This window comes from Diuraphis noxia, unplaced genomic scaffold, assembly GCF_037042655.1.
Source record: "Diuraphis noxia isolate RWA-SAM2 unplaced genomic scaffold, SU_Dnox_SAM2 contig0002, whole genome shotgun sequence".
Taxonomy (NCBI): Eukaryota; Metazoa; Arthropoda; class Insecta; order Hemiptera; family Aphididae; genus Diuraphis; species Diuraphis noxia.
In genome coordinates, this window is record NW_028301712.1 from 46107825 (window position 1) to 46130433 (window position 22609).

The 22609-nt window shown below is 24.8% G+C and overlaps 1 protein-coding gene and 1 pseudogene across 2 annotated transcripts; both read right to left on the reverse strand.

The window, feature by feature from the left end:
• Positions 1-3524: 3524 nt before the first annotated feature.
• On the reverse strand, positions 3525-21191 carry LOC107172474 (uncharacterized; annotated as a pseudogene). Its single transcript, XR_016190534.1, has 8 exons — positions 21075-21191; positions 7636-7871; positions 7084-7522; positions 6745-6857; positions 6463-6689; positions 5817-5976; positions 5632-5728; positions 3525-5564 (listed from the first exon to the last, which is right to left on the reverse strand). The product of XR_016190534.1 is annotated as an uncharacterized LOC107172474 (transcript).
• LOC149058538 (uncharacterized) lies at positions 20748-21547 on the reverse strand. The gene is made up of 2 exons (XM_089221233.1): positions 21277-21547; positions 20748-21200 (listed from the first exon to the last, which is right to left on the reverse strand). Exons 1-2 carry the CDS (start codon positions 21335-21337, stop codon positions 20923-20925), a joined length of 339 nt encoding a protein of 112 aa, XP_089077359.1. The 5' UTR covers positions 21338-21547; the 3' UTR covers positions 20748-20922.
• Positions 21548-22609: the final 1062 nt, after the last annotated feature.

A 22609-nucleotide genomic window follows, 5' to 3' on the forward strand; every position in this document is an offset into this window, starting at 1 on the left:
TTCTTCATTTGACCCTGTTACATTCGTTTCCGTTTATAACACTGCATGGTTGCATAGCCTTGTTGTATTGCACTTATAGTTATAATACTCGTACTAATGGTCGTATTTAATTTCGTCCAAATCAACTTTTATTTTTGGTGTATTCTTTAAAAAAAAAAATAGGTATAAAAAATAAGATTAATTTCTTCTCTATAATTTTAACAAAATACGTTGAGGACAAGAATAATTTAAAATTTATTTCACAATTTTTTTCATTTTTTTAGATAACTTTCTTTTTTCTATTTTGATTTTCAAACTTTATTCTAATTTTATATTCTTTGACAAATATAAGTCTTAACCACTTTTTGTATTGCAATATTTTGGTAATGTAATCGTCTAAATAATCGTCTTGATGATATATTTTTGGATTGGAAAACAGTATAAAAATGTATGTAATTAATTTTGTATTTTGTATTACTTTGTTTTAGATCGTTTATTAATGCTTCTTTAAAACTAATTTTATAGTTAGCTTTATGTATCCTAAATCTTGTATTCGATTGTGTACCTATTAGATTGAATTACATCTATCAACTCATAATTGTCTGGTGTTCTTTCTAGTGAACAGTTAAAATAACTTTCTTCAATAAATAATGATTTATCTAATTTACAAAAGGGATTTCTATCAATATTTTTTAATGAGTTGTTTTCTTGTTTGAATAAGCTTTTATCTAACTTACAGAAGGGATTTTTATCTAACATTTTTAATGCAACTTGTTTTTTTATATTTTCTATTAAACAATCTTTTTTCATTTTACAAACATTGTTTATATCGTATTTTTTTGCTATTAACTTAAGCTCAGATACTTTCATTTTTTTAAATATAATATGATTCTGTGACTGCATTTTTTTTTTTTTTTATATAAAAGAAATTTTTGTTTATTTTATTATATTATTAATGAATTTATTTTTTAATAACAAAATTTATTTTTGAGTAATGTTCTCTTTGGATATTTAATCCGACCTCTTTATGTGATTTTAATTTATTGTATAAATTTAAATTTTTTATATTATTTAATTAATTAATTTTTGTGAAATGTTCTCTTTGGATATATTATCTAACCTATTTATGTGATATTTGAATAGCAAATTATTGCTATAACATCTTAAATAAATATTTTTCCACATTCGCATATTTTAAAATCATTATTAACTGTGGTTTTCATACAAACCTTACACCATCTTTGGTTTTTAGTAAATTCATCAGGCATCTTTAAATCTTGACATCTTGGACATAAAAATACTTCCCCTGTTTTTAATGATGAAATTTGAAATTTTTTAAAAATATTTTCCATCTTAATGTCAATGCAACAATTTTTGATTTGTCAAAATTTATTAAAATGTAAGATTCCTGATAAGCTAAAATTTACAAAACATTGAACATACATGGCCATTATTTTTTTTTTTAATAAACGCTTAGAAGTTATTCTTCAATCCGATTTAAATTAACCACGACTAATCGATGCATACAGATGAAATGGTTGAATTAAAAATTTTTAATGATAATATTGTCTGAAAATGATAATTTGATTTCGTCAAACATTGGTTTTGCGTAAATTCCCGATTTTCATTATTAATTATCAAAATTACTAAATACCAAATAGTGTCACTTTTCTACTAGTAAAGATTTAATAAATTTTTGAAAAATGCATATTATTGTGAAATAATGATAAATATGTATTATAATATCTACGATATACGGTTGTCTAAATCAGTGTTTCTTAACCTGTGTTCAGCGGAACCCTATAGGGTTCTGAGAAAGTTTAAAATCACAAGAGAGAGAGACCTCCGGCTGCCGGTACTCTAAAGATAATTTTCAAAGGGGTTCCACATAAAAAAACTTTAATTATTTGGTGTTCCGCGATATCAAAACAAAAAAAAATCAAAACACTGGTATACATGGTATATTTAATGTTCAAACATATGAGATTCCTTTTGCATGATGTTCACGAAAATCATAACAAGCCAACACGAGTATTTACGACAAAAATATTATATTTTAAATTATTATGTTATCTACGGTGCTGCGATGGCAACGTAAAAGGCTGTCGAGGTAATTCTCCTTGGAAAAAGTAACATCCTATACATGGGACCCTGTTACGGGAGGTTCACGAATTTCATAACCAAACGCATACTACACTCGTTCAATTGAACAGACAATGAACAAAATATGGATTCAGAATATATATAATTTCTTTGTAAAATATTATACATTAGTACATTACACGTTCAAGATTAATTATTCACTGACCTGTTATGACGTCGAGAATCAGTAGAAGATGATATATAGTGGCATTTACTCGTATATTAAATGGTATGCTGAAACCAGTTTTCATGTATCGGCCAACGAGTACAGTATATTCATTGGACCCTGTTAATTCATTTCCGTTTAAATCACTACATGGTTACCTGGCATTGTTGTTTTGCCCCTAGAATACGGTCGAATTTAAGTTCATCTAAAAACGCTCAAAATCGACTTTTACTTTTGGTGTATTATTTTAAAAGTGCGAATGTGAATTTAGTTTTTATTCGCGATCCAAAGAACTAAAAAGATCCACTTTTTAATACTTAAGATTTAAAGAATTTTTGAAAATATATATTATTGTGAAATTATAACAAAAATGTATCATGATATCTACAATATACGGTCGTCTATAGTATACATGGTAAATTTAACGTTCTAACACATGAGATCCTATTACATGATGCTCACGAAAATCATAACTACAAGCCAACACGAGTATTTACGGCAAAAATATTATATTTTAAATTATTATAGTATCCATGTTGCTACAATGGCAACGTAAAAGGCTGTCGAGGTAATTCTCCTTGGAAAAAGTAACATCCTATACATGGGACCCTGTTACGGGAGGTTCACGAATTTCATAACCAAACGCCTACCACACTACTCGTTCAATTGAAAAAATGAACAAAATATGGATTCAGAATATATATAATTCTTTTGTAAATTATTATACACGTTCAAGAATATTTTTTGATTGAGCTGTTATGACATCGAGAAGCAGTAGAAGATGATATATAGTGGCATGTATGAGCAGTAACTCGTATATTAATTGGTATGCTGAAACCCAGTTTATGTAACTGCCAAAGAATACTGTTTTTTCATTAGACCCTGTTACATTCGTTTCCGTTTATAACACTGCATGGTTGCATAGCCTTTTTGTATTGCACTTATAGTTATAATACTCGTACTAATAGTCGTATTTAATTTCGTCCAAAACCGCAACAAATCAATTTTTATTTTTGGTGTATTCTTTAAAAAAAAAAAATAGGTATACAAAATAAGATTAATTTCTTCTCTATAATTTTAACGAAATACCTACGTTGAGGACAAGAATAATTAAAAAATTTTTTCACAATTTTATTCATTTTTTTAGATAACTTTTATTGTATCATGCATAATATATAAGAAATATTACAATTAGAACTATTAACTAGGTTAAGTAAACAATCGTATGTAACTGCCAACAGGTAAAATACTAAAACAATTAAGCAATGGCGTAATACAATAACAATTAGTATAATTTTAAGCTTAGTCAGTAAGTATAATGTAACTAGGTTAAACTCAATATCGATATTACGCGACAGTGTTTCGATTGTAAAACTTATATTTAAGGAATATGTGAAGACAGAAAAGAAGTCAGTTGGCGGTAGTCGTGTGACTCGATCGCCACTGGACGTCAAAGTGTTCAATAAAAGTGCTTATAATTAATTTGTTCGTTTATTTGTGTACGTTCGAGTAATCGGCGTATACGACACTTTCTTTTTTTCTATTTTGATTTTCAAACTTTATTCTAATTTTATATTCTTTGACAAATATAAGTCTTAACCACTTTTTGCATTGCAATATTTTGGTAATGTAATCGTCTAAATAATCGTCTTGATGATATATTTTTGGATTGGAAAACAGTATAAAAATGTATGGATTATATTTTATACCTAAACATATAAAAATATATATTTTATATTAACTTTATCTTGTCGTTGAGTGGTACAGCGAATACTGTAAGATAGACTGGCCACTGGCATATCATTTACTATAAAAATAAAATATTGATAGTGTATTGGTGCTTTTATTAAACTTACGGATATAATGTTGATTATTCATAAATTCGTGAAATAAAATAACAATTAAACAACAGCCTTTGTCGAGGTAATTCTCCTTGGAAAAAGTAACATCCTATACATGGGACCCTGTTACGGGAGGTTCACGAATTTCATAACCAAACGCCTACTACAATTGAACAGACAAATGGAACAATATATGGATTCAGAATATATATGTATAATTCTTTTGTAAAATATTATACATTAGTAGTATGTGGGCACGTTGAGGACACTTTTATTTTTTTATCAACATTAAAAATCATAAAAAAACATAAACATAAAAAAACCGGCCTTATACTTCTATGTTAAAAATTACAAAAAATCTAGACTTATCTGTTAAAATTACAAATTAAAAATATAAACTATTTTTAAATTAATCTAAATTTATATTTTACCTATTAAACAATACAAAAAACATTATACATACAGTTATAATAATGATAACAGTAATTCTTCTTCATAAAATGTACCTTCTATATCATAAATTTTATAATAAGCAACATTTGATATAAAAACTTTTTCAATTGTAAATATTTCCTTAGACCAATTTGTTTTTAATTTATTTCTATATACATCAATTATTGATGATAATCTAACTCTATCATTTATCTCAAATTTAGGTATAGAATGACTAATATCCCACATAACACAGGCACAACCAATGGATGTATAATAGTTATGATTTATAGATATCCATGATATCTATAAGATAATTCTGTATATCTATTAAACATCCATTAGATATCCAATTGGCCACTTTTTTCTTAGATTATGGATATCTACTGGGATATCCATTGGATATCAGAAATAATTGAATTATAATATCCATTAGATATTATTCATTAACACTTGAAATGTGTGATGGATATCCATAAGACATTCATAATTCATTGCAATTTAATATATACACAATTTAATTATATTATGACAGACATTATTATTAGAATACAAATGGGAAAATCAAGTGTATTTCTTAAATAAACTCTTTATTTAATAAGCAATATAATATAACAATATCTTAAGAAATATTCAGACTTCAAAATTATTTATATTATCAGGTATTTGATAAGTAGATGATAAGTACACATACATAATCATAATCATATAATTTAACTTCACAATTAAAAATAAATAATAATAATAATAATACTTCTGTGTAACAAAACAAATGTATATAAAATAAAATCATTTAGTATACTTAATATTCAATGAAAATAGTTTAGGTACTTTATATCAGAACAAAAACAAATTAATTAAATTAATAATATTGCACATTGACTTATGTGACTATGTAATATTGAGCTGGCTTGATTTAAGAAAAATAACAATAGGTTTGTATGATGTGGTAATTCATTTGCAGGCAATGTATTTGTTCATTGGAATCTGCAAATCTTTTCTCGCTAATTTCAATGGAATATATTATTCATTATTTTACAGACATATAAAGTATGAATTTATAATTATTACCAATTTTCATTTCTTTTTTTGGCATGTCTCAACCAGTTTTTGATGCTTAAAATTATTTCTGCTTCTGTTGCTGTTTTAATGGTTTTGAATACTGAATCTTAAATTAAAGTAAACAAAAGATATTTATACCATGATTTTATAATTATATCAAATATGTATAATTTAACTATTTAAATAATTATTACAAATTATAACCCTTGATATGTTCAAATTCGACATAACTCTTTTGCCCTTGCCCCCACACCAACTATAGGTCATAGCAAGTTTGTCACTAAAAAGTTTCCGTAGGATGAATTTGGTAGCTTCATCAGTTTTTGAACCACCCAATTTACTTAGAGCTGCAATCTAAAAATAAAATAATTAAGTAATAATTAACAACAGGTTATGAAATACAAAATAAAGTATCAAAAGGATAATAACAACCGATTATAACAATTTAAAATTCTAGAATATTTAATAGGCTATTAATACTTAAGCTTTAAAACGAGTCATGATAATTGTAAAATCGTATTAAATTACATAATAATAACTCAGTAGTAAGTATATAATTTAATCATCAATTATTTAAGCTTAAGAGTTTTTTTAAGTAACATTTCTACTTAAATAATTTAATAATAGGTCAATTCACTATAACATTAAAGTTATAATATCACCAATTTTGCTCTGCTGAACTTGTTTGGTATTGTACGACATGGGTCAGAGACTAAACAAAAAGAGCACTGATGATTTTTTGAAGTATTTTACATGGATTTAGAGAAATAGTATTAAATATTGATTTATTTTATCATAAATTATTTTGTTTGTATAAAAAAATTTGTTTATAATGCATACCAAGTTTAATTTATATGTTTTATCAGTTAATGATAATTCTATCTTCTTTAATGATTCTTCTGTATTTATTGGAAATTCTTCCATTAAATCATTATTTAGATTAATTTCTAGAATATAATTGGTTAGAACAGTAGAATTTGAATGTGTCAGGTTTTGTACACGGTCATCAAGTTTCCTTATGTTTACTTTTATGACAGCAAGCTGCCTTAAAACTACATTTTTGAATTCTAGAACACCATTAACAAATAAAAGGTTTTTAAAGCTTGTAAAATAAACACTTACCAGCATCACTTAAACTGCAGGCTTTTTTTTTCGTTTCACATTCTCTAATTTTATTGTATCCAATGTTGAATATTCAAGTGCCCTCTTTGTTTTGTTTGTAGGAATATGATTTACTGCTATATAACAACAATATTTTAAATATAGTTAATTATTATTTATAATTTTGTATACTCTTACTATTTATAAAGTTATTTTATGATTTTGGAAATAAGAAAAATAATGTATTATGGTCATAATAATTGATTAACATTATTATATTTATAATTATTTGTTTCACTATATAGTTAGTTTAATATACGCCAAATTAAATATTATATACTGTTAAATTATAGTTTATACTATTCTTCCCATGACTGCCATACTCATGTCCGTTGTTGACATTTTGCAAAAGATTTTTTGAATTTTCTGGATTTTCATCTGTTATATCTAGTTCATCTGAACTTATAAAAGATTTATCACTTGACATTGATTCCTCAGATGAAATATATAATGATGACCATGTTTTTGGTTTATTATGTACTGATGATGGAGTTAAAGACTGATGGGTTGCAATATAAAGCTTAGATGCAGATGATTTATTCAAATTATTGTTTGATGCTGTAGGTGGTTGAGGCAGAGGTTTAATGCTGACTTTTGTTGGATTTAGTTCCTCACTTGAACTTGATGAACATTTTTTCTTTCTCCTGTTTTTACGAATTTTTTTCTTTATCGACATCACTTGTTATATCTGTATGATCTTCAGCTTTTTTAAATTTTTTTAATGCTTTTTCAAAATTATCTATAATTTATAATTATTAATATTCTGATTATACATTATTGTACATTATTGTACATTATACATTATTGTATTTTAATACTAATGAAAATGAACTCTTAAAAAAAAATATTTACCATACTTTCCAAGAACTATGAGTACATTGTAAATAGACCAAGTAATAGAAGATGAAACACATTTTTTTACATCTTTGAGGTATTCTTTATTTGATTTAAATAGTCCATTTGGAGGCCAGTAACAAGTTTTTTTGTCTGAAGATACCCAACAATCTGGTACTATTTGTACTGTATTGTCGTCAAATTCCACAATATCCCACATATTTTGTAGAACTTTGTAAAAACTTTTAACAGATCTAATCAACAAATGAATAGTATTTATAAGATATCACATTGTAAAAATAAAAAATACAATTAAAATAATAATATGTACAAAATATATAGGTAATAAGAATAATTTATTGAAAATAGTGATATCTTCACTGCAAAGCAGTACAGTCACTATGTAATATTGGAAATACGGCCAACATGTTTTCACAGCCATCATGATTCCATGGTAATGTTAGACATTTATACTTAATGTTTTTTACTGGCCAAATCTTTATATTTGAAGATAAATTTTTTACCAAATAGCAATCAATTATTGACGATTTACATGGAGTTTGGTAAATATCACAATAATCTATAAACCGTTTACCAAGAATAACCATACATTTCATTTTTTTGTCATAAACAAAATTACAAATAGCTACAACTATGTTACTTTCTTAAATCATGCAATAATTATCTGGATTAGAAATTGTTATTATAGAATTATTTACTTTTGCTTTTTTAAATTGTTTATCTATGTCGGTAGTGTTTAAAACAATACCATTGACATGTTTTTTATAAAAATCATTACTTTTTACAGGCACATATGATATATTTGTAATTTCTTCACTATATCTTCGATGAAGCTGTAGTAGTGGATAAGCAGATTTTCTTAATTGTCATTTGAGTAGTCTAAGACAATTTTCAAATTAAAATGCGCTGAAATTATCTAAAGGTCCCAGGAGTTTTGCATCTTCTACTAAATGTATTAGCACATGGATACATTATGAGATACATAATGCCTTCCATATAAAGTGATAAATGTTTCAACAAAATGTTCTATTAACAATTTTGCATAATCAGAATGTAAATCCAATAGTTTTTGAGAACATAAAATTCGCATGGAATCATGTAATGTTAAGACATGTTCATACACTTGAGGATGAACAACTCCAAGTAAAACAACAGGACAGGTATATAACAACTTTTGCCGAAGTTCAGTAGCTTTCCATTTTCCCAAGTTCCCAATATCTTGAGGACGCCGAGCAAAATCATTAGTAATATGACGTCTCAAATTTATCAAATTGTTGTTAAAGGTAACAATTTTACAGTGTTGTAAACGTACTATCGGGCATTCTGGTTTTCCATTCAACCACATGTTTATAACTTTCAATACAAACCAATGCAAACTAAGTGCATATAGTCAAATGGTATCTGTGATATTGGTTTAAAATTGGGAATATTTAAAAGAATAGGGATACCTAGATGATAATCATCATATTCTTGTCTTAAGAATCCATCATCAGTTTTTAAAATAATATTTTGAACTTCAGGGAAACATATACGATTGCTTGAAAATTCTCCTTCTTGACAACATTTAGAACAACTATTTTACCCATTATGTCCTTTTGTTTTGGTGATAAACAATTTTGCTGGTGCATCACAAACAATACAATGTACATTTACTTTGTAATAAACATTATTAAAGTAAAAACCATTAGAAGTTAAGTCAATCATTTCATCAACAAAGTTTTGTAGAAATGTATTAGCATCATTTGGTTTACTAAGGCCATGATAAACTCCAATCACAAATACATGTGGCATTTGAATAATACAACCCAGTATAGGCCATAATTGACTACTACTACTTTCTGACAAGGGCAATCCATCTGTTGATATCTTAAGACCAATTTTAAAATTCAAACTTGCAAGTAAATCATCATTTTTTAATATATTTAGCACTTTATTGAGTCCAATTTTCAAACCAAAATGACAATACTTCCCTGGATTCACATTGTATATTAAGGTATTTCTTGGAGTCTTTAAAAATGTCCTAGACACTTTAGGAAGATTTTTACCAATTGTTTACATTCGTAGAATTTCAAGAAGAGCATCCAAAGCATTTTGTTTTATTTTATATTTAATAGCCCAATTCTTAAGCTTTTCAGTGAAGTTCTGATCATTATTAGATGTATTAGCACTAATGGAGTTATTTTGGTTAAAGTTATTACATTCTAACTCATCCATTTTTGTTAAACAACTTTCACTTGACTGATTTAAATCAAAAGTATCGTCAAAAGTATTGGCATAGTTTAAATTACTTATGATGAATTCATTCAAATATAAATTGTTTGCATTAGAATTATTTTCATTGTGGTTATTACTGTCTTGTATATTAAAATTCATATCAGATTCATCAGATTTATTATCCGATTCTGAAGCTGAATCTCGATCAGAAATATCAAGCATTGTTTCTAATTCTGTAGCTATGCTACGTCGCAAAGTTTTTTGAGATACATTAGTTGAAAGATCTTGTTGGTTGGTTTTACGCTTTTCAGACATAGTAATTGTGACTTCTATTTAATATAATCATACAGTAAAATAATATAAATACTAAAATACAACCTATTATTCCTTATTAATGTATTATTTAGTTATTTATTTAATAAGGTAACACATATAGCTATATATGTGAGCTACTCATTTATTATTATTGTAATTAAGTTTATCATTTTGATATACTTCCTAATGTAATGTATGAACATAGACACAAACTAAAAATAATACAAACATAAACTATAAACTACTATTAGTAAATAACACAATAATTTATACCAAATCATAATAACAGTTGGGTAATATTATTTAAACTTAGAAAATAATAAATAATACCTAATAAATTATTGGTATAATTTATGTATCTTTATTATTATATAAACTATAGGTACTAGGTTACACCATACTTGTATGTATGGAAATTATGAGGATTATATGTAATAAACTAATAAAATATATAAAATAATATACGTGTCATAAATTTAAGAAAATTAACTGTATAGTAACATTATTAAGTTACCTAGGTACAATAATATCACACCAAGTGATGATTACAATAAATTATATCATAGCTATAAACACTATTAAGTAAATCATACTCATTATTCTTATTAACTTCAACAGGTTTCATTTTTATTGTTCTATGGTATGTATTGTTATAGTCTTAATAATCTTCGGCAATTCAGAGATTCATACATTATTTAAATAAAGTACTTTCTTTAATTTATCACCTAATATACGGTTAAAACGTTCGATCATAGAACTCTTTTTATCAGTACCAGTACTATACATTGTTATGTTATATTTGTTTAATAATTGTTTTAAATCTTTATTATAAAATTCTTTTCCTTTATCAACATGTAATTTTTTTGGTACAATATATTTAAATATTTGTGAAAATGCTTCAGATACTTCCAATCCAGACTTTGTCTTCAAAGGTATTGAATAAACATATTTAGAAAATGTATCGATAACATTAAGAATATATTTAAAACCATTATTAGCTTTATACAATGTCTTATGATTATCATTAACTTTAATTTCATTATATTTATTTCTTAAATTATAATTGGGATCAATGTTTTTTGATTTTGGTCTATAAAAACAGTATAAATCAGCTTGCCAAGTATCATTTATACCTCTTTGTATAAAATGTCTTGTATCAAAATGTTTTCTAGCTGGTTTAAATAACTCATAATAACTTGTATAAGTTCAGGTGGTTTTGATATATTGTTCTTTTTTGTATTACATTTTCTACATACTGATAATCTCCTATAGGTATTTTTTTATGTTTTTCAATAAATTCAGGAATTCCATTATTTTTTGTTTTTGTTTTACATTTTTTACAATAATCCATTTAATTAAGATATTATTATCTATATCTAGTGTTTTACCACTAATATTTATTTCTTCAATACATTGCCATGATTTGAATATAAACATATATTCGTTTCTTTTAGACAGTAAAGTTAGTTCATTTATCAACTTAGTTTTATTCAAATCATCATAAGTCACAATTGGTATTCTAATAAGTAATTCATCAATAACAATTTTTCCAACACCAGCTAGATCACCTTTTTCATTTTTATCTCTAAATAAAGCATCATTGTCAGAACATCTTAAAAAACTTATTTCAAAACCCCCTTTATATACTGGATATTCTATATCTTTAAAAAAATCCTAAACATAAATTAGACAATTTGCCAACAGCACTAAAATAACCACCTTTATTAAATTTTGATTGAAATCCACTATTTATTGTGGGACCACTAAGATCTGCAGAATAACTAACTGTACCTTTAATTAAACTACATCTTCCAACATTATCAATTCTATCTATTTCTTTACCATGTTTTTTAACTTCAATCCATTCAAACAGAAATGGAACAAAATTATCAACTAACAATATTTTTGAATCTGCTGGGTAGTTATTACCATAAGATTGTAAGACAGAGCCAGAAATTTGATACTTTGCTTTTTTAATATTTAAAAAACTATTTTCTTCCTTTATATTATAAGTTGTGATTTGATTAGGAGAATTAAGATTTGATGAAGATATAGGCTAATACACCTTATCTTGTTCACGGATAATAGCATGGTCATAATTAGCAAATATATTTTCCATTTATTAGGAAAAAATTTATTAAAGTTTATAATTCTGAATAAAATCTAAACATAAATGACCACATATAGGTGGATCATTATAATTTTGCAATTGTTCAGTGTTGTAATATAAATTATCTTTTCCTAAATAATTTACAATTTCTTTAATTGGAATTGAATCTCCATAAAAGTCAAAATATACCTTTGTCTTATCATTTTTTAACCACGCCACCCAATGTGAACCAGGTTGATTAGAATTATTTAAATTTAATATTCCACATTCATTTTTCCAAGGCACTGCAGGTAACTCATCTTTCATAAAACAACCTCTAAAATTTTTTATATTTTTTCCAGCTTCAATAATAGCATAATTAGTTAATGGTTTTATTTTTTCTTTTTTTTTAGTCCTGAACCAATTTGTAAAGTCTTAATATTTTTAACATTCTCTTCCATTGCTTTATTATGTCGTTCTGCTTCATCTCGTTTTAATTTCTTATCTTTTGCATCGATAATGGTATTTGCAATAGCACTAGCACCTCCGGCTAATGCACTAAGGGCTCCTATACCTGCTATAATAAGAGGTAAAAACCCACCTACTTTATCCTTATTTCCAAATTGAGATTTTGTAATTTTTAATCTCACACCTTTTTTATTATTTTTAGCATTAATTAGTTTATTTTTTTGTCTATCAGTTAAATTAAATATATTTTTACCATTTCCGATCTGTGTATCTATTAATTGAATAACTACATCAATCTTATTTTCATAAGCTTTTACAAGCTGTTACAAGCTTTTTTACTTGAGAATCATTCAAATCTAAATTCATTTAATAAGAATTGAAATTATAAAATTAAATAAATCCCATACCAAAATATCTATTTGCTTTCATTGCATTTGTAGTGACAAAAGCAGCTGTTTTTTCACCTATAGATGCATTTGAATCTAAAAATCTATCTAATGCTTTATTTTCCAAAATTTTATCTCCAATATGTCTTGTTTTAATATCTTTATGTTTTTTATAAAAATAATCATGTTCCATTGCTGCCACATCTAGTTTATTTACTGGTTTTTTATTTTTTTCTAAATCAGTAAAAGGGTCAAGATAATTATAACCAGGCCAATGTATTTCTGGCATAAATTTATTGTTTAAAAGATTATTCATAAGACCTGATCCTTCTACAATTTTTTTCAGGCAAACTTGTTACATAAGATATTAAATACTCAATTCCTTGTGGGGTATTAACTATTCTTTCTAATTCAGAAGTAAAAAAATGCACAATACTAATTTTTTCATTATGAAAATTATTATGGCCTGCTTTTTCTTCACTAGCAATAAAATATAATCTCTTTAATAATTCATTTAAATTATGTATATATGTATACTCAATACGATCTTCTGAAAACTTTTTTAAACCATCTCCTTCTTTTTCTTCATCTTCTTTTGGTAACCTCTTTTTTCCTTTTTGGCTACATTTTCAGGTAAACTATGCCAAATAAATTTAATCATTTTCAAATATTTTTCTCCTTTAATTGATTTAACAAGCCCAGTTTTTTTATCATTATTTTGATACATTGAAAAAGTCTGAATTAATATATCTTTATAATTGTCAAAATCTATCTCTGTATAATAATTAGGGGTTGCATACACAGAATAAAATAATAAATTAAATAATCCTGTTGTTCCTTCATATGTTTTTCCATTTATTATTAAATTATCATCATTGAATTCTACTACATCTTTTCCAATCATATATTGTTTATTATGAGTATTATAATATAATCCAAAAACTGAATCATTAATTCTAGGTAAATATTTGGTTGTATTTGGACCTAAAGTTATTATATTCTTTGAGGGCATATTTTTTTTTAACTGGTGACCTTATTTCTAGAGGTGATTTAATTGGAGTATTTGAGCCATCTGTCAGCCTTAATATTTCTGGTCGTTTATATGGAACCATCATTTGTTTCATATCTTCGTCAGTTTTAATATTTATTTCTTTAAGTTCATTCACTGCATTTACAATATTTTTTAATTCATTTGTTACTGGTCCAAAAGATTTTTCCTTTTCTTCTTCAGCATACATGTTTCTTAAAGCCGCGTTTTTATAATCCTTCTTTAGCTTATTTTTAAGTTCAATTATGCTGTCTATTTCCCTAATTGAAACTTTTTTCATTTTTTTCATTACAGAACCTCCTCTTTATCTATCTTTTTCTACCCTTTTCATTCCTTGTAAAATAATATTTCTCATATCCTTTATATCCATTTAATATGAAAACATTTTAATAACCGTTTGCGTTTGCGTTAATGTTTGTGTTAATATCTTCGTTTGGGTTTGCATTTGCGTAAATATCTACGTTGGGTTTACGTTTGTGTTAATGTTTGCGTTGCTGAATTTGTTATTAATGTGTATACCTGTTAAATCAATAGATATAAACCCAAACTTATTTTTCCAGCAAGTTGAACATAAAGATTTAAATTTATCAAAAGCTATATCATTACTCAAAAAATCTTTCCATATTCTCCCAATATAAAAATCTGACTGCTTAAATATAATTAAAAAATTACAATTTGTTATTGCTTTTAAATCTAATAAACTATAATTCTGACTTATATAAATACATGAAATATTTTTAGATCTAGATCTTACAAAATAATATTTTATTCTATCTTGTTTATCTAAAATATAATCATCAAAAACAACTAAACTATCTGATTCACAATCATCAACAGATACTATCTCTTCATTAGATATATATGTCTCAACATCATCCACACCATCAAATACATCTTTCATTTTTTCATAGATTGGTTGCTTAATATTCTTTGTAAAAATATAAAGATTTTCAAAAGGAATCCAATACTTAATAATAATATTACTTAATAAATTTGTTTTCCCCGACCCGGACGATCCTATAATTAAACATCTCATAGGTATTGGAAATATTGATTCTGATATACTATTATCATCTAAATGAAACAATGTAATTTCATATTTTTTATCCATTTAATATAGAAAAATAATATAAGCTTAAAAATTAAATTTCCTATTAAATTTTTCTCTTACTAAATATAATATAAAAAATAAAAATATCTGAATTAAAAATGTCTGACGCAATACCTTTAAAAGTATGTTTAAATAAACAGGGTTACAAATATAAATATATTAAATTATTAGAATTGGAAATGAACATAAAGTATGAAGTTACTGCTTTTGAAATTATTAACACTAATGGACAGGATAAAGTACCTATCTGTTGTGTTGGATAATAAATATAAACTCTTTTTACCAAATAGATATTTAAGAATTATCTCTAACAATATATATGAAATGATAGATTTTCAGTGGAATACGTTTTACATATATTACAGATATGTAAAAATGTTTGATAATGGAGATACATATCATCATTTAGAGTTTGAAGCTGATATTGCAGATAATTTACTAAAAGAATTAAATACAGAATATTTCACATACAAATATATACAATTATCTGATCTAAATATCAATATTTGATAATGGAGATACATACCATCATTTAGAGTTTGAAGCTGATATTCCAAATACTGTTACAGATAATTTACTAAAAGAATTAAATACAGAATATTTCGCATACAAATATATACAATTATCTGATCTAAATATCAATGAAAAAAATAGAATAACATCATTTAAAAAAATAATTACTAAATATGGAGAAAGAGTTTCCGTTTTATTTTATAATAAACATATACTTTTATTACCTTACAGTTTTGTTAACAGTATCTCTGAACAAGATATAGATAGATATAATGGTGAAATATAAATCATATATAAAGGTAAAAAAGTTCTTGACAATGGGAAAGCAATCCATTTGATAGAATTTGAATAGTCGCAAGACCAGCTTGCAAAATAACAAGCAATAACTTATTAACAAATTTTTGTAAATTAATGAAATTAATTAAAATCGTTAATGGCTCTATCTATCTAGAACATTATATACATAATGAAAAACAAAAAATGTCTATTGGACTTTATGCTTTCTCATTTCCCAGTTCTGATAATTTAATTAAAATTGAAAAAGATTGCCAAGTTACAATTAACAATAACATAATTAATATCAATAAAGGTCTATATATTAAAGAGCAACTAAATAAATTAATCGGTCCCTTGGTTATATCTTTTGTTGATAAAAAGGTTAAAATTGAATCCCCATGTTACTATAATCTAGATGAAAACTTAAAAAAATATCTGGGTTTTAAAGATCTAAATTTTATAAAGACAAGTAACAAAAGAATGATTTACTACCTTACTTCAGATGAAAAATATATAAATATAGAGAAACAATGTGAATTTAGATTAGGTCGAAATGGTCAAATCCCGTTAGGTACAATATTTATAGGTATATATTCATTAAGTGAAATTGAAAATGTATTTAATTCATTCGGAGCTAAATTTGTGGCTGATTTTCCTAAAATAAGTCTTGAGTTAATTGGAGGTTTTATAAATATTACAACCTCAATCGGCCTATGTTTTGATGAATATTTATCAAATCGTTTAGGTTTTGATTACATTGGGGACTTTAAAAAACAGATGATTCCTATAAATAAAACATGGCCTAAAGGGAATGGATCAGAATTTGGTATTGAGTATACACCACCAGACATTACTTACACAGTAATAGGGTTAAAAACTCCAACATTTTACACACAAAAATTCTTAAAAGATATAAATGGGATTATTGAAACAAAAGATATCAAAACTGTAATAGAAAAGAAAAATTACAGTATTGATCAATTAAATAAATTACTACCATCTAATATAAAAATCCAACAAACAAATAACTATATAACAATTACATCTAAGGATTATTATTTATTGGATGAAAATCTAAGGCTTAGTTTAGGATTTGATGATAAATATGTCTATAATCATATTGGGTCGGATAGTATACTTGGTCAATATTTTATAAATAAACTTTTGGAAATACATTGTGACATAATTGAAAAATCTATTTCTAACCATAAAACTGAACAATATCTACATAGAGATGATGATATCTTATCTGTAATCAAATGTGATGTTGAAGGACAATATAATATAGCTAATGATATTAAATATATTCCTCTAAATGTAAAAAATTTTAAATATATTAAATTATTTATCTCTGATCAAGATGGCAATGAAATAAAAAATATTGAATTTGTCGCTTATTTAATCCTGAAATCATAAATTTAAGGCGTCCCCGAAAAAGGCATTAGATGTCAAAAAATCATTTTTTAGAGTTTTTAAATGATTATCTCCGAAAAAGGGACACGTTTTTAATCATAGTTATTATAAATAATCATATTTAAATGGAAACGTATTTAGAAAAAAATATGTTAGTTTATAGAAAAAGTTACAATTATTATACAAAAGTCAGTTTTTGTTTACTAGCTTTAAAATTGTTTCTGAGTACAATTGGACCAATTGGATATTTTTTATTACCTTTATTAACAATGTTTTCATTATTAAGTGGAATTGTAGACATTTTTGAAAAATCTTAATTAATATTGTTGTATAAATCTAACACAATTATTGAGGATAGTATATGTTTAATAGAAGCAGATTTTAAAGAAACTATTAACTTTTTCCCTAGAGAAAAATACTTAAAGCAGACACAACTTAACGGCTACAAGTATACAGTATAATTAAACATTATATTAATTTAATTTCTTATAAATAATTCTTATATATTGTCTTAAATGTAAACAAAAAACAGATAACATTAATCCACATATAATTATGACTAAAAATAATTTGAAAAGAATGTCTGCAAAATGTAAAAAATGTAATTCTTTAAAAAGTTGTTTTATTAAAATATAATATTATCTAATTTCTAATTTAAAAATTCTATAAAATTATCTTTTTAAAAAAATACTGTAATATTGTAATATATATAATATTATACAATATAATATGTATTCTTAAATATACCTTTTTCAACAAATACCCGTAGCCTAATGGTTAAGGCGGCACCGGTATTTCCTGCTGGCACCGAGTTCAATTCAATCTGAAATTTTTTTGCGTTTTCAACCGCTCTAATAGAATAAATGCCGCCGCGCGCTCCTCGCAGAAGCGAGGTCAAATAAAATGTGTATAATAATAGTAAAAATATGATGACGTAAAATAATAATAGTAATAAATGCCGCTGCGCGCTCCTCGCAGTAGCGAGGTCAAATAAAATGTGTATAAAAATTTCAGGGGAATGTAAGATTAAAAAAATTTAAGAAAAATTATTAAAAATAAATTTGTTCAAATATAGTTTACATTTTTTGTAATTTTTAACATAAAAATATAAGGTCGGTTTTTTTTAATGATTTTTTCATGTTTTTTTATGATTTTTAATGTTGATAAAAAAATAAAACTGTCCTCAACGTACGCCCTTACTACTATAGTATATGTGCTTTTCTTAATTAAATTCATAAAAATATTATTTTCCTAAGTTGATGAAATATGTACAAAGTGGGGACACAGAAACGGCTGACTTTCAAAATGTAGTTGTACCTAAAGTATAAAGAGGAATAAAAATCAATTATTAATATATTAGAAACAAGTACCTACATATAACGTACATGACATTTTTTTTTAAAGAATATTTTCTTAAAATGACCATCTATTTTTATTTTTCCTCACATGTTTTCTACTAAACTCTGGTAGGTAGCTTTGCCTTATTGGCAATTTCTACTCTAATTTTGAAAATTTAAATTATTTAATTTTAACATATAACAATTATTTATTGAAAAAGCATTGTGTTTACCACTCCAGTGCTCCATGTTTACTAAATGGCCTATTGATTTTAAACTAATGATATTTAAGTGAGCATTCTTATTTTAAACTATTATTGAGAAAACACATTTTTAAAATCGGCCGTTTCACAGATCTATCCTGTAAATAATATTCACCTAAACATTTTAACAAAATAATTATATTATATTTTTACAGCATTAAAAAAGTCACCTAATAAACAATCAATAGGCGGTGATCATCGAACAAATAATCATATTGCTAAAAGTATAATATTATTGATTCGTTTTTATAACTATTATTTAAGTTTATTATGATTCAACAAATATTTTTAAATTTTTTAGGTGCTTCCAAACCTCCTATAAAGTCTAAAAAGATAGATGTAGACAACATAATATGTATTAATAATAGTCCTCTGCATAGTAAGTATAGTGTATATAGTTGCTATAAATTAATTCATAATATTATATTAAATTACTTTTGAAGTTTCTAAAGATCATTATTATTATTAAATTAGGAAAATTAGAAAATTAGATATACTTGAAAGTATAATACAACAGTTAACTAATTTATATAAATATTGTTTTTATTGTTTAATTGATGAACTAAAATATATTTGTAGGTGCTTACAAATCTCTTATAAAGTCTAAAACAATGGATATTGAAAAAATAAGTACCTATTAATAATAGTCCTCTACATAGTAAGTATAGTGCACATAGTTTAATACATAGTTTAAGTATAATACAATTATTAACTTTTTATTGTTTAATTGATGGATTAAATTATATTTTCAGGTGATACCAAAGGTTCTATAAAGTCTAAAATTATAGATAGTGCAATAGAAGTGCATAGAAGTATAGTGCACATAGTTTCTATAATATAATTCATATCATATTAAATTAATTTTGTAGTTTCTATTGATCAATAATTATTAAATTAGAAAAATTAGAAAATTAGATATACTTGAAAGTATAATACAACAGTTAACTAATTTATATAAATATTGTTTTTATTGTTTAATTGATGAACTAAAATATCGTCGCCCTCGTGCCTAAAGTGACCAAGTGTTTTTTTCTAGTTTTGAGTAATGACACTTTTAATGTTGAGCACTTACTTAAAAATCGAGAATTTAACCAATGTTTATAAACTTGATACCAATAAAACCGCAATATTATACTTAACATTGCAGTATACTAGTTTTACTCAATAATTATTACTATGATAACTAAATTATAAATAACTAACTTAATTTTTTGTTAAAAAGTGACCAAGTGAAAACGGGTTTTACTTGGTCATTTAAAAAGTGACCAAGTCACAAGTATAATATACTTGGTCATTAGTTTTTTATTGTTTTAAATGAGAATTAATGCATTAATATTAAAATAATTTTTATGCATAAACATAATTCAAACAACAAACTTTTATTTTTACTAAATTTTTGCAAAATAGTCAACATACTTGTTAACTTTATGTAAAGACATTATAATAATATTATAAAATAAAATAACAACCTTATTATTACATAATAAAAAACAGCAAATAAAATATTAATATCTTTCAAATAACTAGAAATAAACAATTAATAATAATATAATGATGTTATAATATCACTTTTAAAACAAACTTTTATTTTTACTTAATTGTTTAAAATAGTCAACATAACTTGTTCATTTTATGTGAAGACATCATAATATTATAAAATAAAATAACAACCTTATTACTAAATAACAAAAAACAGTAAATAAAATATTAATATCTTTTAAATCACTTTTAAAATAAATAAATAAATAATTTGAAAATAAAGATTAAAATTTATAAATTATTGATAAAAAAAAATACCTTTATGAAAAACTAAATTAAAGTTAACAAAATTAAGTTAATTACTTAATAAACTTAACAGTACCTATCTAAAATCTCTTTTATAACCAATTTAATTTCTGTTTCATCAATTATTATATTTTCTTCTTGAAATAAGTCACCAAATTGTGTTAACTTAGTATAACTGTTATTAAAAGAGTTATCACTATCTGTTTCAATTTCATTACCTTTTTTACTATTAAATGGCAGCCATTCGTCACTACTGTCATTGTATTCATCGCTGCTAACATCGCTAGCAGGAATAATAGTTTTTTCATCATTATAATATGAAGTATATGGTCTGTTCATAAACTCTAAAACATACATAAATTGTTTTGTGATATATTATATACATTGCTAAGAATGTAAAACCTTAAAAATGTTACTCACCAGCATTAGTATTCATAGACAAAGAAACAATTTTTCGACAACGGCTACTGCGAATGTTCATTATAGTTTATAGGAACTAACAACTTTATATTATAATAAAATTAATCTCAAACTAAAAAACTTAAACTACCGTTCATAATACTATTAAATATAATTTGTATTTTGTAATATTTTTCGTTTTAATGATAAAGATAATACCGCTGATAATGTGATATAACAGTATGACCATGTAGAAAATAAAATAGTTTTATAATTATAATTATACATAAAGTGATCAACTCATCACTTGGTCAAAAGCGGGGCTGGTACAGATTTCCCGATTTTGATAACAGCAGATATCATCAAAATCAAAATTCGGGAGATCAGTTTAGCCAACATTGAAAAAATAAAATTCCCGCATAAGATATTGCTTTTTTTTACCCGACCAACTTTGCCAACATAAAAATACTAAAATCCTTTTTATTCGCCTTTAAAATATCTAAAAACCTAACTACCGCTTATCAATTATAACTAATGGTTATCAATATACTAACTACAAATTACAAAATAAATGGTATTATAAGGCATATTAAATATTATAATTGCTTTAATTGTATTGTAATTTGTTTGTATACATTGATTATTATCACATGCTACATCACTTTCTTTAGCAGATGGTACTTTAAGGGATTTAATATCTGAAAAATATCGAGTTCTAATGGTCCAAGTGCTGAACAAATTGGAAATATCAAATGTATTCTCTCCTTTATATTTTTTACTGTTTCTACAATAAATATATTTATTTATTTATTATATTATACAGTTTGCTAGAAAACATACTTAATATACAGCACTAAACACATTACCTTTCTTTTGCTACAATGATAATAAAATAATTAATTGATATAGTGAATTTCTTTTGTGTTTAATAAACAGAATAATCAAAATAATACAGTAATTTAAAAAACAAATCCAAATTCTTGCAATATTCCTACACTATACTGTACTTAACTATAATAGTATAATGACACATTGGCACTAAACCTTTTTTTTCAAGGGATTCTGAGCTGAGCAGATACATTTTATGCATTATTTTTTTCAAAAACAAAAGAGATTACTTAATTATATAATTTAATTTATTTTAACATATACTACACATTTAAATTTTATAACACTATACCAAATTTTTTAAATTCTAAGTTCTCAATAGATAATATATGCATTGTAGGTACAATGTTTTGATAATGTTACCTATATGGCTAAAAGGCTGTTTTGTTTTATGTAAATAAGGAAATATTTAAATACAGACTTCAAATAACAACTTTAAAAATGATGTACAAATTAAAGTATATTT